Raw genomic sequence first — 15468 nt, forward strand, 5'->3', positions numbered from 1 at the left:
TACTATATATACCAACAAAGTGCACATTTTTTTTCTTCAGTGGCTCGATCATATATACTAAATGAGTTAATGGTAGACTAACTTTCTTAGCCTCAAGTTATACCAAGTATAGCTCCTTAGCACTAGACATCATGAATAACTAGATTTAGGGTTTAGGGTTTGATCGACGGGGTATAACGTCTAGTAATCGAGTTCGATATCAAAAGCTTGAGAATAAAATACTAGTTTATGTTTAGACGGTATGGGAATGAAACTGTTAGACCCGATTCCATAAATTCATGTTTGAATATCAAAGCATTCAAAATACTTGATACTCAACAAAGCTTCTTTAAACGACTTTCCTTTGTTTGTTTCTTGTTTCGTTCGGTACGGTTCATATATTCTAAACGATATTGAGAGACTTGCACAAATAACAGAAAAATGATCAAAAGAACTCAATAGGACAATCTCAATAGGACAATCTCTTTGTATTTTTCGATAGAACAAATACAATATCACTTATTCATGCGAGTCTCGATAGTTAACAAAACTAGGATAGGGTTAAGCTAATTACTAAAGCTAGGGCAAAAGGCAAAGACCACTTTATGGAAAAAGGGAATGATTGTGTTTGATTACAAATTTTAATAATTTAGGAAAAGGATTTAAGAAAAAGGGAAAATGTAGGAATTGTAAAAGACAAGAAAGCATGTAACATAGGAATTGGAGGGATCTTTGTCCCCTTTTATGCTATCAATGTCATTTCTCTTTCACTTCTACATATTTTCCCCGCTTCAGTATGCTTTACGGATGAAAATTTAAAGTTGGAATAGTGAAGAGACGAACGTGGTTATAACTTCTATCGGTCTAAAATCAAGAAGATCTTAGATATATAAGTAAAAGACAATCATCACTGTATGCACGAGATCTTTTTGATAGAAACCCTGAAAACAAAGTAATGAAAACTAAAACTCGAAATAGCCAGGTTTGTATGGTGTCGTTAAGAACATATGAAAGTTTCTTCCGAGAACACTTTCAAACAACAATTTTCAAAACCCTAGAAAAGTAAAAAGTAAAAAAGAAAAGGTGTTGTTGGTTGACCCAAGAAGAAGAATGGAAGAAAAAAGAAAAAGGAAGAAGAAGAAAAGAGATAATGGTTTGTAAGGGGTTGGCTTGGCTTGGCTTGAGCACCAAATATAATGGATAAACAATGTCAATCCCAACTTCACCAATTATGGGCGTGCATGCCTTGGGCCATACCCTTTCATTATTGCCCCTCCTCCCCCTATATCCCAATAATGATATTAATAATTATCATCCGATACTCGTCTTTTCAATCGTCTCGAATACTTTTTTATTTACTTTCAACCTTTTTTTTCTTTACCTAAATGATTTAGTAGCTAATATTGAGTATATTTATAGTTGGATTTAGATCATACAAAAGACGTTTTCAACTATATAGAAACGGGGAGAAGTAGAGACAAAATTTTCTCTATTAGCTAAATGAAGATAGGGATGGAGAATACATTTTTTTTTTTGGGGTGAAATCTCACATTGGTTAAAGGAGAGGAGAACGAGACATCCAGTATAAAGGTATGGAAACCTCACCCTAGTAGACGCATTTTAAAATCGAGAGGCTGACGGCGATACATAACAGGCCAAAGCAGACAATATCTATTAACGGTGGGCTTGGATTATTACAAATGGTATTAGAGCCAGACATCGGGCGGTGTGCTAGTGATGACGCTGGTTCCCAAGGAGGTGGATTGTGAGATCCCACATTGGTTGAAGAGGAACACGAAACATTTCTTATAAGGGTGTGGAAACCTCTCCCTAGCAGACATATTATAAAGGCCAAAGCAGACAATATCGGTTAGTAGCGAGCTTCCCACTCTCACCCTAGTTTAAATTTTTTAGTACACAAATGTAAGATCTGAACAAAAACATGTCTCAACCAATAAATGCATTCCAAAACAAGGTTTCTGGTAGACAGTTGCAAGGAATTTCACTAAAAAAAAAGACAAGGAATAACTTTACATCAACTGATGCAAATTATTAGAAAACATTGCAGAGAAACATTGTGTGTTATAGCAGAGTAAATTGCCTTTTCCACTCATACTGAATATTCAAGGGATATACAATAGAGAAACATACATCATTTTATGCAATGAGTTAGAGCTCCACTTGATGATTTCTCATCATGATTCATCATGTTTAAACAAAAAGCTCAAGCTAGCTACATATTTCAATACTACTGGTAATCATGGCTTGTAGCTTTGAAACAATGGAGATGCTTAGATCTCACTCAATGTGTTAACAAAATGGGAATGGGATAGACAATCACAGCAGTCATTGATTATAATGAAAAGCATGGGTATTGTGTTGTAGTGGAGACAGAAATGGAAATATGGGTATTGTAGCCCAACAAGACAAGTGGAGGGAATCCATGAGGATCAAAGTAAATGATCATGATGAGCCTCCTAAAGTCAACAAGCTCCATAGAAGAATAGGCCTGAATGTGTTTCTTTACGTGAAGAAGAGTGAAGAAAGTCGTTCTAATCATAGGATTCTTTTTGTGCGAGTGACCTAATGTAACAGTACAAGCCCATCACTAGTAGATATTGTTCTCTTTGGGCTTTCCCTTCTAGGCCTCCTCTCAAAGTTTTAAAACGTGTTCGCTAGGGAGAGGTTTCCACGCCTTGTAAAGAATGTTTTGTTCTCCTATTCAACTGATGTGGGATCTCACAATCCACTCCTCTTCAACTGATGTGGGTCTCACAATCCACCCCCTTGGGGCCAGCATCCTCTCTAGCCCACTGCCCATTGTCTGTCTCTGATACCATTTATAACCGCCTAATCTCATCGTTAGTAGATATTGACCTATTTGAGCTTCCCTTTTGGGCTTCCCCTCACGATTTTAAAACGCGTATGCTAAGGAGAGGTTTCCACACCCTTATAAGGGATGCTTCATTCTCCTCTTTGAAGAGGATGATCTCACACCTAATAACCAATAAACTATTTTTTAACTTTAGGCTGTTATTCCATGGGATATTGTGATTTTCATACAGGAGTGTTTGTAGTGGAAACCATAACCTTCAAGATTTCTAAATAATTCTTGACGAAGATGAAAGAGAACGCTAATTCGTTACTGATTCGCTATGCTCGTCTCTGAGTGGTGGATTATCTAACTAGCTTTTAGATGATGCTAACAGAATCAGCAGATGAGCTAATGGAGAATAAAGCAAAGCCAAAAGGTGAAAAATCTGCCGGATGATATGCTCATCATTGTTGCAATGATCAGTCTAAATAACTCAAGTCAAAATAGAGCAAATTCAACAAGAAATTCAAAATATTTCAAATTGAATTGCTTTGAGGTGAACAGTCAAATCCCATGTTCGTTTAATGGGTAATAATAAAACAAAACCAGAAAAAACTTCCAGTTCAAAGTATGGATGAACTTATGATTGCACTCTCATTAAGCTAAAACTACCAGAGCAAAGCTAAACATGAACATAATATCCTCACAACTAGATAAAATCACTCGTCCTTATGGATTGCTTCATAAATGGTCTCCATAATTAGATAAAACCCTCACAAATAGCTCGCTCTAATTCTAACATTTAAAACTATAGGGACTAACTATGTAATCAAATTTTCGATTTAACATAAAGTAAATTAAACACATCAGATATGGTCGAGGGCTGAAAACACCAAAGTCAAGAAGATGATAGATATGGATTTGTAAGAAAATGTTGAACTTGGGTTTTGATGCATGAAAGGATACATATGGAGGAGATAAAGGAAAGTACTCTCTACTTGATTTACTAATTATTTGCTTCCCATATGTTCAAGAAGTATGCCTACATTTCAATTCACGTACAATAAGAGCAGTAAAACGAAGAAAATTGAATATCGACCATGTAATAGTCCGTTGTCGAAGCAAGAGGCAATGCTTTTTTCTTAGTGAAAAAGTAAATAAATGCAAGTAGAACTTACATAGGTGTGGAAATATTAGTCATGATTCATTTCCCAATCTTGGGATTCAGATAGAGGTCCTCCTTTCATGCCAATCTTCTTCGTCTGGGCGCCCGAGAGTTTCCACTGTCTACATCGGACACCTGCAAAGAATCATTTCTTCTTCTGGATGATGATGTTGAATGGGAGACCATGGAATCAATTTCTACAGCGGTGTCCATTTGACTCTCTGAATTTATAACAGCAGCAATGCTAGAGAAAGAATCTCTATCCTCCACAGGCGGAGGAGGCTGCTCCTGGTGTCTAGGAACGAGCGGATCGGTATACAAAAAGCCCTCTGGAAGCCTATCAGCAGTATTAAACGCAGAGGTCAGAGAAGAAACTCTTGTCCTGTGTAGTAATGATCGAAGCACTGGGAGAGATTGAAGACGGGTATCCCCTGCCTCGGTGCCAGACACATGAGGGAGTTCTAAAACTCCTACATCATCATGGGGGTGCAGTGAAATTTGTTCTCTACGAATTCCCCTGGATGTTAAAATCCTATTCAACAAGGTTGGAGATCGACCAAATGTTTCATGTGAACCGTCTGGCTCCGGCGGTTGGTCTAGATCACGATTGAAATCAAATCTATTCCCCAATCGACGAATCATCTCATCCATAGGGAAATTAAGTGCAGTCCTCTGAATGGTTTGTCTCAAACTTTCAACCTTCCGAGCATGAGGCCTTAGAGGAATCTTAAGTGCAGCATCCTCCTCTGTCATAGGCGTGTTGCTGCCACGACCATAAATTGGCGTCACAGTCTTCATGGTAACCTCTCCTTTACATACAGGGCATTCCTTGGCATCTGAATGTAGATGTAGCCATCGATAAAGGCACGGCCAGCAGTATAGGTGACCACAACAAGTTACAACAGGGTCCCTAGCCAAGTCGAGACATATATTACAATCAAAGAAACTCCCATCAGAGTCACTGCCCTTTTCAACATCACTCTTATTCTCTGCCTTCTCATCTTCCAAAGCTTCATTGTTAATTTCACAAGTTTTCCCTGCTTCATTTTTCCTTTCCTCAGCAGTAATACTACCCTCACCAGCCTGTAATGGCTGTAATGAATTCCCATTGACTGAATTGACCATAATTTCACTCAATTCCAATGAAATATTCTGAGTTCCAGAAGGAATTTGGACTTGACGCCTTCTCCATCGATGTCTCGTCCTAAACCTGATAGCGTCTCCAAATCTATGTACAGGATCCTCAATCAAATTAGCTAAATTCACATCTTCATTTGGAGAGTTTGAAGGCGGCTCTGGAACAGGACCCAGATTCAAGTCAAGGTTCATGGCATCAAAGATTTCGTCACCCATTACAAATTTATTCGAATAAAAGTAAAGATAAAAAAACCCCCAATTCAACCTGAAACTTAGCGGCCTCTGGTTAGAAGAAACCCCAATGGCACCATGAAATTCAAATTACCTCAAAGCACAAGATCAACTCTGTCCCAGATGAACAATCCACCCTTTTCCAACGCAAAATCCCTCACAACACATTACTTAAATTCATCACAAGCTTGAAATCACCGAAGAATCCGTACAGAAAACCCCAATTCTCTCAAACGAAACTAACCTAGTTGATATACAATAATCAAAAACAATAAATCCTCGATCAATTTCGTTACGCAGGAAGTGAAAAATAACGAACTTCCGTCGAGCTTAGCCTTAACCCCGTCAATCCCAGTTCATCAAACGATAAACTAATCCTAATAATAATAATAATAAAAAAAAAAAAAAAAAAAAAAAAAAAAAGTCGAATTGAAAAAATCCCAATCCTAGACTCGCAAGAAAAACTAGGGTTTAACGCGACTGCAGCCAAACAACAAAATTCTCACGTCGATTCAGAAGAAGAAGAACAACAAGAACAAGAAAGCTGAACACCTGCCTCAGACAACTGCTCTGGATTCCATATCATTCAGTAAACCCGAAATGATCTTCCCCTTAGCTGCGCTCGAGCTGATTCGCCATCAGAGGTCCGCCATCGATCAGCGATCTGGTCCACACACAAGCAACAGAGAGAGAGAGAGCGAGAGAGAAGGGAAAACGGAGCTTAATCGCACAGAGAGAGACAAACAAAAAAAACTAAAAAAATGAAGCATACAAGGATCAGGCGATGGATAGGATCGTGCGGCTGATGAATGAAAATTGGGTATTATTGGATCGAGCGGCTGAGATCTGAAGAAGAAGGCATGTGTGGCGCTGTGGGATTGGCGGCAACAACTGAATTTCTTGTTTAGTGAGGAGTGAATTGAGTGATGGTGGCGGGAGAAGAGAGATTAGATTAGAGATTTCCCACTTTTTTGGCAAATTTTTTACAGAATGTGTAATCGATTTCAACTTGTCGTGTCTAAATTTGAAGAACGCGGGTGTCATTATGTAAAAGGCACGCATGGATTTTTGGCAATGTAACATAACAACATGTTTCTCAATTTATGCCCAAATAACTCTCCCACTTTTTATATTTATTGCCAACATTTCCTACTCTTAATTACTATATTTATATTTATATTTCTATTTTATTAAATAAGGACCTCGGGCTTGGGCTTGGCCCAGACAAAAGAAAAAAGATGGTCCATTTAGGCCCAATACAAGGACCTTGGGAGGGTTCAAGAGGCACCGGCCAGTTATCCTTTCACTGCAAAGAGAGAGAGAGAGGTTAACGTTGCTCTGTGAAGCCAGCCTGACGCGTTCCCATCTGGCACTAAGGACTGCGACGTATGGGCTTTCGCCCAAACCACACGGCCCATTCCTGGCTTGAAATGGGCTGACCTGTATTTAGCCATTGAACCCGGCCCCATGAAATTGCACGGATGTTCCATTTCCCTAATGCCCTCACTCGAGTTACAAGCTTACGCGACCAAGCTCGGCAGTTGGTTCACTCTATGGCCACAAATTAATAGTGCAAACTGTGCTGCAAAACTAGCAATGTGGGACTTTGTCAATAAAGCACACCATTTATGGCCAAGAACAAGACAAAATGCATTTCTTTTGAGGTTAATTTGATTTTTTTGGCTCAATTCACAACAAATGGAATATTTTAGTAAATTTTGTACAGTTAAAAAAAGGTTTTTCTTATCATTTAATTAAAAATAGAGTCATGTATCACTCACATAATAGACTTTATGTATCACATCAGTTACAAACGTCAAATATTCTTAATTTGTTATAACAATCTTAAAAGTAGAGTAGAATTGAGTAATGCCCTATGCCTATAAGTAGATATCGTCCTCTTTGAGCTTACCGTTTCGGAATTTCTCTTCAGGTTTTTAAAACGTATCTGTTAGGGAGATGTTTCCATATCATTATTAAGGGTGCTCTTCAGAACCCAACGTCCTCGTTGGCACTCGTTCCTTTCTCCAATCGATGTGGAACTCCCAAAAAATCCACCCCTTTAAAGGCCTAGAGTTCTTGCTGGCACATCACCTCATGTCTACCTCCCTTCGATTACTCAGCCTCCTTGCTGACACATCGCTCAATATTTGACTTTGATACCATTTGTAATACCCTAAATTCACCGCTAGCAAATATTGTTATTTTTGGGTTTTCACTCAAGATTTTTAAAACACGTCTACTACGGAGAAATTTCTACCCTTTTATAAAGGAGGTTTCGTCCTCCTTACTAAAGAACCTAAGATGTCACAAGTTGTAACTCTACTTTTGGGTTGATCGGGTTTGTTCTCGCTAAGGATTTTGTGAAGAGAGAAAAAGCTAGTGGGACCCACTATATTACCAAAAAAAAAAAAAATAATAATAATAATAATAGAAAAGATAAAATTACCCACTCCCATCATATTGTATTCCATCACCATCACCATCACCCTCGCCCAATAACCTGTCCCCTCCACGCTGTCATCCCTCCTCCGATTCCCTCTCACCGGCTACCTCCTCTTCCGGTTGCCCCTTCAGCAACTGCAATTCATTAAATCCACAGCCAACAAGAAAGATAAAGAAAGTTGCTGGTGTTCTTCTTACACTCCTTCCCTCTTTTCCTGTGTGTTTGGTTCCCATAATTACACTCATAATTAGACGCCATGAGAATCAGAAAGCGGCAGCTCCCACTCCCATTAGCCTTCTCCTCTGGCCCTCGCCCTGTCTCGGATCCCCTCCACGCCCACGCCCACGCCCACGCCCACGCTCCTCCAATGGTCAGTAATCCAATACCCATCTCCTCCCTTGGTTTGCTCTTGATTTGGAAGGATTGACCCTCAAATTAAGGCCCACAAGCGCCACAAATGCCTATCTACCACTCATCGCCTCTCTTTCTTTGTGCAGGAGAAGGAACAACAAGAACACATTGAGGATAATACCAGGTAACAAAATTCTTTGTTTTTTTTTTAAGAGGAGCGCAAAGGAAAAACATGGCAAGTGGAACCACTGTTTGGATGTTTTTTTTAATCTGTTTTTCATTGCCTTTTGCCTCTCTATATGTTGTGCGCCCATGGGCTGCATGTTCTTTGCTGGTCCACTGCTCCTCTTTCATCTATTTTCACCTTTTTTCTTCTTTTTTTGTGCAATTTTTTTGGTTTTTGGTTTGGTTTTAGGGAGAGGTGCGAGTTTGATGCGGAAACTAGCAATGGGGTTGTTCCACAATCCACCTCTTCACCTCAAGGTCTCACCTTTTTCTCATCATCCCACTCTTCTTTGTTCTTGTGTTGTTTGCCTTTCATCATTTGATGCACCAAATCATATCATTATCATTGGTAGATAGTAACTTTAGATCTCATGGAATAATGTAACGAGACGATCTGGGTTATTCTCGATTTATCGTTTCGTAGTGATTTGACTTAGTATCGTGGTGTAAAATCCTACATCTAACCTCGTGGAAACGAGAGCATCTGGGTTATTCTCGACTTATCGTTTAGTAGTGATTTGACATAGTATCGTGGTGTAAAATCCTACATCTAATCTCGTGGAATGTTGTCGTCTTCTCCGTAATTAATGTTAAGAGTAACTAGCTTGTTTCCATTACTTCTCCGTAAAGGCTTGACTTGTAGAGAGTAGTATTTCAAATCTATGTCGGAATTAGCCAGTGCAAAGATGATCATTGATACTGGGTGTTCGGATAACATAGAGTCTACGGGGATGGTGGATCAGTTAGGGTAAACTATGCAAAAAAAACCGTTGATTTTTATCGGTTTAGTAACAACTTGGACGAAATGGGGTTCTACAAAAAGTGGTCTAGTATTTCGGGACTTGAGTTATATCGTGATAACTTATAACGTTACTCGTTGGAGTACGTTTACTCATCTGGGTTTTGTGTTGGCTTATCAAAGTTCTAACCTTTTTAGAAGTTTTGTAGTGTTCGTTTTGATTGGTTTTCGTGAAATCTTGTGGGAGACTTCCTCTGATCGCGATACATCATCACTTAGCTCATTTGAACGTGTGATCGAAGAATTTTATTTGTTCGAACTTGACAATTAAATCGAACATATCATGAGCTATGAACTTGAGTGATAGCTGAATTGGTTGTTTGTTGTAGTGGTGGGGCGGTGGGGCGAAAGGGAGAGGGAATTTCCATTAAAGAAGAGAAGAAGTGATGATCACAACAACAATGGAAACAAGAAGATGAAGAAGAAACAAGAAGAACATCAATCCAAAATGGGTCTCAACCTCGCCGGAAAAAGGAAATCGAGAGGCGGCGCTTTAATGGAGGGATCTCGGTGCAGCCGCGTCAATGGAAGAGGGTGGCGCTGCTGCCAACAGACCCTCGTTGGTTACTCTCTCTGTGAACATCACTTGGGAAAAGGTCGCCTCCGCAGCATGAACAGCGTCCGCAGCCGATCCTCGCCCGCCACCGTCGTCGAGAAAGAAGATAACAAGAAGCCTTCTCCATCACCATCTCCACGCCCACCATTGACACTGACTAGTAAGAAGAGAACGAAGCTCGGTGTAGTGAAAGCAAGGTCGATAAGCAGCTTGCTCGGCCAACCCGACGGCGTGATGGCGGTGGCACCACCTCCGCCTCTACCTCCTACACCGCCGGATGACAACATTGACGGTAAGAAATTATAATTTACTATTTAATCCATCCTTAATATTTTAGGTAATTAGATTTTTTTTTTTAATCTGTTGAGGAAAAGTTTGATAATTATTAAATTATGATTTTATTAATATATCTAAAATTTAAGCTCTATTTAATTTTTATTTCTGATTATTTAAAATTTTATTTGTTTTCTCGTTATTTCTTTACAATTAATTTAATCTTTTTGTAATAAAATATTAGAATTCTTGTAAACGACACTAAAATGTCAGTGTCGTGGTCGGACCCACTGATTAAATCCTCGTGATTAAGAAGCTTATTATATATAATTAGTAATTAATGTAGTCAATTAACTCTTAACAAAATTAGTTAGTTAATTAATTAACTGAGTTTTGAACATTAATCCCAAGCTAAGCATGCGTGGAGTAAAAGCCAAGAACATTCGTTCAATATTATTTAACGCTTCTTTTAAGGATGTTTTTTTTCCTCCACCTAATTTCAACCCTTAATTCCCATTCAAAAATTTGTATTATTGGATAATGAAGTCGTGAGCATCATGATTTTAAAACGAGGTTAGAGGGAAGTTCTACTTCCTATAAGAAATGTTTCGTTTTCCTCTCCAACTGATCTAAGATCTCACAATCTACCCTATCGGAGACTTAGCATCCTCACTGGCACATCATCCCGTGCCTGGTTCTCAACCTATTTGTAACAGTCCAAGCTCATCACAATCTACCCTATCGGAGACTTAGCATCCTCACTGGCACATCACCCCGTGCTTGGTTCTCAACCTATTTGTAACAGTCCAAGCTCATCGCTAGTAGATATTGTCTGTTTTGACTCATTACGTATCGCTGTCAGCCTCACGATTTTAAAGGATATTTGGGAGAGGTTTCCCACACCCCTCTGATGAGTGTTTGTTCCCCTATCTAACCGATATGGGACCTAACAATCCACCCCCTAGAGGGCCAACATCCTTGATGGCACACCGCCTGAAACTTGGCTCGGATATCATTTGTAACAGCCCAAACCCCATTGTTAGTAGATATTGTCTATTTTGGCCCATTACATATTGTTGTCAGCCTCACGATCTTAAAGCACATTTTCTTATGCTATGGAGAGGTTTTCACACCCCTTGTAAGGAATGTTTGTTCTCTTCTACAACCGATGTGGGACCTAACAATCCACCCCTTAGGGGGCTAACATCCTCGGTGGCACATCGCTCGAAACTTGGCTCGGATATTATTTGTAACAGCCAAAGCCCACTGTTAGTAGACATGGTCTGTTTTGATCCGCTCTCTCTCCCCCTTCCCACCATCTCACCCTCCTCCCCTTTCCGACCTACCCTGATGGCTCCTTCCTTTGTAATGCCTGTCGTGTCATTAGCACCGCTTTCTGTTTCTCCTGCATCCTCTACGACATTAACTTTCATGGTGATTGCACCATGTTACCGCAACAACTCAACTCGAGTCTCAATATTGGGGTTACAGTTGCTCGTCTTGTAACTGTCATGTTCATACTTATTGTGCCACAGCCAAGGCTGAGCCGCCAGAAATGATTCGTACGTGTATTTTGCGACGGTCGGGGAGGAGGGTACCGGTGGAGCACCGGCAGCGGCAGAAGAGAGTCCAACGGTGGTGTTGGTGGATCCGATTCTGAAGGCGCAGGCGGAGCTGCATGAGATGGCCAAGATGATGGCGTCCGTTAACTTGAGTTCTCTTGTGTGAATATAATTAATGCATGCTTTATTTATATGATTTGTTTATATATTGTATGCATTATGTCGTTCAATTATTTCAATTCAAATATGCTTATTTTCAAACATATATATTAAAAAAATAATAGTATGTATAGTAATTATCGATTATTTTAAGCTTTCATAACAATATTTTTCTTTAACAAATTTTAAAGAGGGTCACGACACGTTTATTATAGAGAAGGTCTAGCCCTACTCCAACCAGTATCGAACGTTTCATAACAATATTTACTAGCGGTGAGCTTGAGCGGTAACAAGTAGTAACTTTTGATTGGTTGATCTTATTTTGCGACTTAACCTTGTAGAATAGGTTTAAAAAATAAATCATATTTAAAATATCATTATAATCGATATTTTGGTATGTTTTATTTTTGTGGTACGGTTTTTCATTTAATTTTAAGGAGGTGATAATTTTATTATTGATTCAAATATTAGATAAATATTTTCCTTAAAATTATAAAGTAATGAGAGATAGAAATGAATTAATATATGAGCATTACAAATACAATAAATAAATTGTCAATTGCATATGTTGAAATTAACAATTAGCATATAGTTAATTAATAATCATCAAATTGGTGTTTAATTACTATGGTCAATTATGATGATGTGCTAAAAATTTGAATAGTCTAAGAAATAATATGGTCTTATTCATTGCTTCATGTAGATAAACCCTAAATTAACGTATTTGACAAGTTTTGAGGAACGATTCTTCTTCCCCTTATTTTATATTCTTTTTTTTTTTCTTTTGAGATTTAGACGTTTTCATAAAGTTGACAATTAAAAGTAATGCTTGTCAGGAAACTACCGTACGTAAAAGTGATGTACGTAGGGCCAAAGTATACAAAGTTATGCACATTTAGAGAGAACTAGAGTGCATGAAAGTGATTTTTCTGAGCTCGTCCGGTGGGTTTGGAATGCATGAAAGTGATGCACATCTTGAGGAAAGAAAAGAAGCGAGAACTCAAGTGTTGAGTTTAGGTCCCACCAGAGACATGTTAGTCTAAGTCGTATTTGATGAGCTCTAACAGTAGGGTCACTTAATTTTAGACATTTGACGACTTCTACTATTGAGACGATGGACAAATTAGGATAGAATTTTGTTTTTGTATGAATTTTTCATTCTTTAAATAATTCATGCTAGTATATTTTTTTTATTTATCACGTAAATTATTTTTCTAATTTGGCGTGTCGATTTCGTGAGACAACGATACAATATAAAACTTCATTATCAATAATAAATGGGAAGGGAAAGGACTTGGAATATAAAATCATAAGTATCCAAAGACCCAATTGTAAATTACATATTTAATTTCTATAAATAATTTTCCAAACAAAAAAAAAAAAAAAAAAAAGTTTTGACTTTGAATTGAGGTTTTCATTTTTATTTTTATTTTTTTTCCACGATGAAATTTTGTAGCAATCCTTTTCCCGAAGTCGGAATAAAAAATGGAATTTTTGTCGTAATTCCTCAAACATCATTGTTTCAATTCTTCTTGTTTGACCCTTCAAATCCAAACCCAATGGGTTCTCTGTAAAAAGCCACCACCCATTGTTTCGAACACTACCACGGACCAACAATGAGTTCTTCTCTAGCAAAGATCAGAATCCTACTGCTCGTCGCCGCCGTCGTCCCCACACGGTGCCTCTATTTCAACTTCCCAAGTTTCCCCAATAACAGTACCGAGGACCTCAATCTGTACAACAATGCTCGAATCTTCAAAGACGCCATTCAAGTCACGCCGGACGTTAGAGGAGCTTCGATCGCCAATGAATCCGGCAGGGCCGTTTACAAAGTCCCATTTCTGATAAGAAACAACGGCAAAATCGCGTCATTCAACACGACATTCGAGCTCAACATCAGCCCAGTGTCTACGCCGGTCGGCGGCGAGGGGTTGGCCTTCATTCTCGCTGCCGATGGTTCTCCTCCCGCTGACAGCGACGGTCAGTGGCTGGGGATTGTTAATGCCTCGACAAATGGAACTCCAGAGGCGCAAATTGTGGCGGTTGAATTCGACACCAGGAAAAGTTTCCCACAGGACATCGATAGCAACCATGTGGGTTTGAATTTGAACAGTGTTTTCTCGATCATTGAACAGCCATTATCGGAATTTGGGGTTAATCTTTCATCTGGGATCTCTGTTTTCGCGATGATTCGGTACGATGGAGAGAATATTTCTGTGTTCGTTTCCATGTCGAACAAAACAGAGGATCTGTTGAAAAACAACGTCATTTTCCAGGCATTGAACCTCTCAATTCTTCCGGATAATGTTTACGTGGGATTTTCAGGCTCGACGAGCGATTTCACGCAGTTGAACTGTGTGAAATCATGGCAATTCAATGGAACTGATGTTAGTGATGGAAGACATAAACGCCTCTGGATTTGGCTCACAGTGGGTGTAGTTGGAGGTGTGGTGATTTGTGGGGCTGTTATTGGCCTTGTCTACCATTTCTGGATGAGGAAAAGAGTATTGAATTATCCAGAAGAGCCATATGAAGGGATAGAGCATCAGCTTCAACACATCTCCATAGCCCCACGAGCTCAAAAGTTTGGATTGAGAGAACTAACGAAGGCCACTGGCAATTTCAACCCAAAGAACAGCCTTGGGAAAGGTGGTTTTGGAACGGTTTACAAAGGAAATTTGATGAACAGAGACGTCGCTGTGAAGAAAATCTCAGAGGACTCGCGTCAAGGGAAGCAAGAGTTCATTGCAGAAGTTGCTACCATTGGTAGCCTTCATCACAAGAATCTTGTAAAGCTAATTGGATGGTGCTACGAAAAGAGGGATCTTCTTCTGGTATATGAGTACATGCCCAACGGCAGCTTGGACAAGCTGATATTTGGGTGTGACAAGATGGGTGCGTCCAGCTGGGAAACAAGACAGAACATAATCTGTGGGGTGGCTGAGGCTTTGGATTATCTTCATAATGGGTGCGAGAAGACAGTGCTGCACAGAGATGTGAAATCTTCAAACATCATGTTGGATTCCAAGTTTGAAGCTAAGTTGGGAGATTTCGGATTGGCTCGAACTATGCGTCGAACCGACCAAACGCATCACTCAACAAGAGAGATAGCAGGGACACCAGGGTACATGGCTCCAGAGATTTTCCTAACCAGTAGAGCTACAGCAGAAACAGACGTGTATGCGTTTGGAGTTCTAGTCTTAGAAGTTATATGTGGAAGAAGGCCTGGAAATCCATCGGACCTTGGGAGCTATGATGGCAGTATAGCGCACTGGGTATGGGAGTTTCACAAGGAACAAAGGCTCGTCGAAGCTGTGGATGAAGGGCTTGAAGGGCAGTTCGTTAGAGAAGAAATAGAGTATCTATTGATTCTGGGTTTGGCTTGTTGCCATCCCAATCCTCTTCAAAGGCCAACCATGAGGAATGTTCTACAAGTGCTTAAAGGGGAAGCAAATCCACCCATTTTGCCTGATGAGAGGCCTTCATTTGTGTGGCCTCCCATGCCTCCTTCCTTCAAGGATGACACAGACAGCTCTCTCAAAGACAGCCAGCTCACTCCATTTACAGAGCTTTCTGGAAGATGATCATAACTAATGTTTATAGTATATAGACAGTGTTTAGATCCAATAGATTGTGTTTGTTTAGCCTAGTATTTGGAACTCTCACCCTTCATGTAATCTGAGAGATTCTATCCCTTCCTAATATCTTTTCAATCAAAGTAACAAATAATTTAAAGTAAACAAAATGTAATCTAAAATTTACTAAATACA

The 15468-nt window shown here is 39.4% G+C and overlaps 3 protein-coding genes and 1 non-coding gene across 6 annotated transcripts; 2 read left to right on the top strand and 2 right to left on the bottom strand.

Moving 5' to 3' along the window:
• Nucleotides 1–3772: 3772 nt before the first annotated feature.
• Nucleotides 3773–6348, bottom strand: LOC111801204 (uncharacterized). Of its 3 annotated transcripts, XM_087126290.1 has the most exons (3): nucleotides 6100–6348; nucleotides 5880–5991; nucleotides 3773–5254 (listed from the first exon to the last, which is right to left on the bottom strand). In XM_087126290.1, the coding sequence occupies exons 2-3, from the start codon at nucleotides 5911–5913 to the stop codon at nucleotides 4038–4040; spliced, it is 1251 nt and encodes a 416-aa protein (XP_086982416.1). In that variant the 5' UTR covers nucleotides 5914–5991; nucleotides 6100–6348; the 3' UTR covers nucleotides 3773–4037. The 3 variants fall into 3 exon arrangements, with proteins under 3 accessions (XP_086982416.1, XP_086982417.1, XP_023540991.2); XM_087126291.1 differs by lacking the exon at nucleotides 6100–6348 and having other exon boundaries at nucleotides 5884–6084; XM_023685223.2 differs by lacking the exon at nucleotides 6100–6348 and having other exon boundaries at nucleotides 3773–6085.
• Nucleotides 6349–6558: 210 nt separating this feature from the next.
• Nucleotides 6559–6866, bottom strand: LOC147791560 (signal recognition particle RNA). Its single transcript, XR_015422332.1, has one exon.
• Nucleotides 6867–7800: 934 nt separating this feature from the next.
• On the top strand, nucleotides 7801–10140 carry LOC111785505 (uncharacterized). Its single transcript, XM_087126061.1, has 4 exons — nucleotides 7801–8143; nucleotides 8271–8308; nucleotides 8540–8607; nucleotides 9478–10140. The coding sequence occupies exons 1-4, from the start codon at nucleotides 8030–8032 to the stop codon at nucleotides 10008–10010; spliced, it is 753 nt and encodes a 250-aa protein (XP_086982187.1). The 5' UTR covers nucleotides 7801–8029; the 3' UTR covers nucleotides 10011–10140.
• A 3174-nt stretch (nucleotides 10141–13314) lies between these two features.
• On the top strand, nucleotides 13315–15436 carry LOC111805855 (Concanavalin A-like lectin protein kinase family protein). The gene has a single exon (XM_023691106.2). It carries the CDS (start codon nucleotides 13315–13317, stop codon nucleotides 15280–15282), a length of 1968 nt encoding a protein of 655 aa, XP_023546874.1. The 3' UTR covers nucleotides 15283–15436.
• The last annotated feature ends 32 nt before the right edge of the window (nucleotides 15437–15468 follow it).

The sequence above is a fragment of the Cucurbita pepo genome, chromosome 8 (genome assembly GCF_057944985.1).
Source record: "Cucurbita pepo subsp. pepo isolate OVF chromosome 8, ASM5794498v1, whole genome shotgun sequence".
Classification (NCBI taxonomy): Eukaryota; Viridiplantae; Streptophyta; class Magnoliopsida; order Cucurbitales; family Cucurbitaceae; genus Cucurbita; species Cucurbita pepo.

Excerpts from the sequence above, each read along its gene's own strand:
- LOC111801204 (XM_023685223.2), bottom strand. The coding sequence starts at position 5,312 with ATGGGTGACGAAATCTTTGATGCCATGAACCTTGACTTGAATCTGGGT.
- LOC111805855 (XM_023691106.2), top strand. The coding sequence starts at position 13,315 with ATGAGTTCTTCTCTAGCAAAGATCAGAATCCTACTGCTCGTCGCCGCC.
- LOC111785505 (XM_087126061.1), top strand. The coding sequence starts at position 8,030 with ATGAGAATCAGAAAGCGGCAGCTCCCACTCCCATTAGCCTTCTCCTCT. Across the intron at positions 8,144-8,270 it reads ACGCCCACGCTCCTCCAATG|GAGAAGGAACAACAAGAACA; the intron begins GTCAGTAATCCA and ends TTCTTTGTGCAG. Across the intron at positions 8,309-8,539 it reads CACATTGAGGATAATACCAG|GGAGAGGTGCGAGTTTGATG; the intron begins GTAACAAAATTC and ends GTTTGGTTTTAG.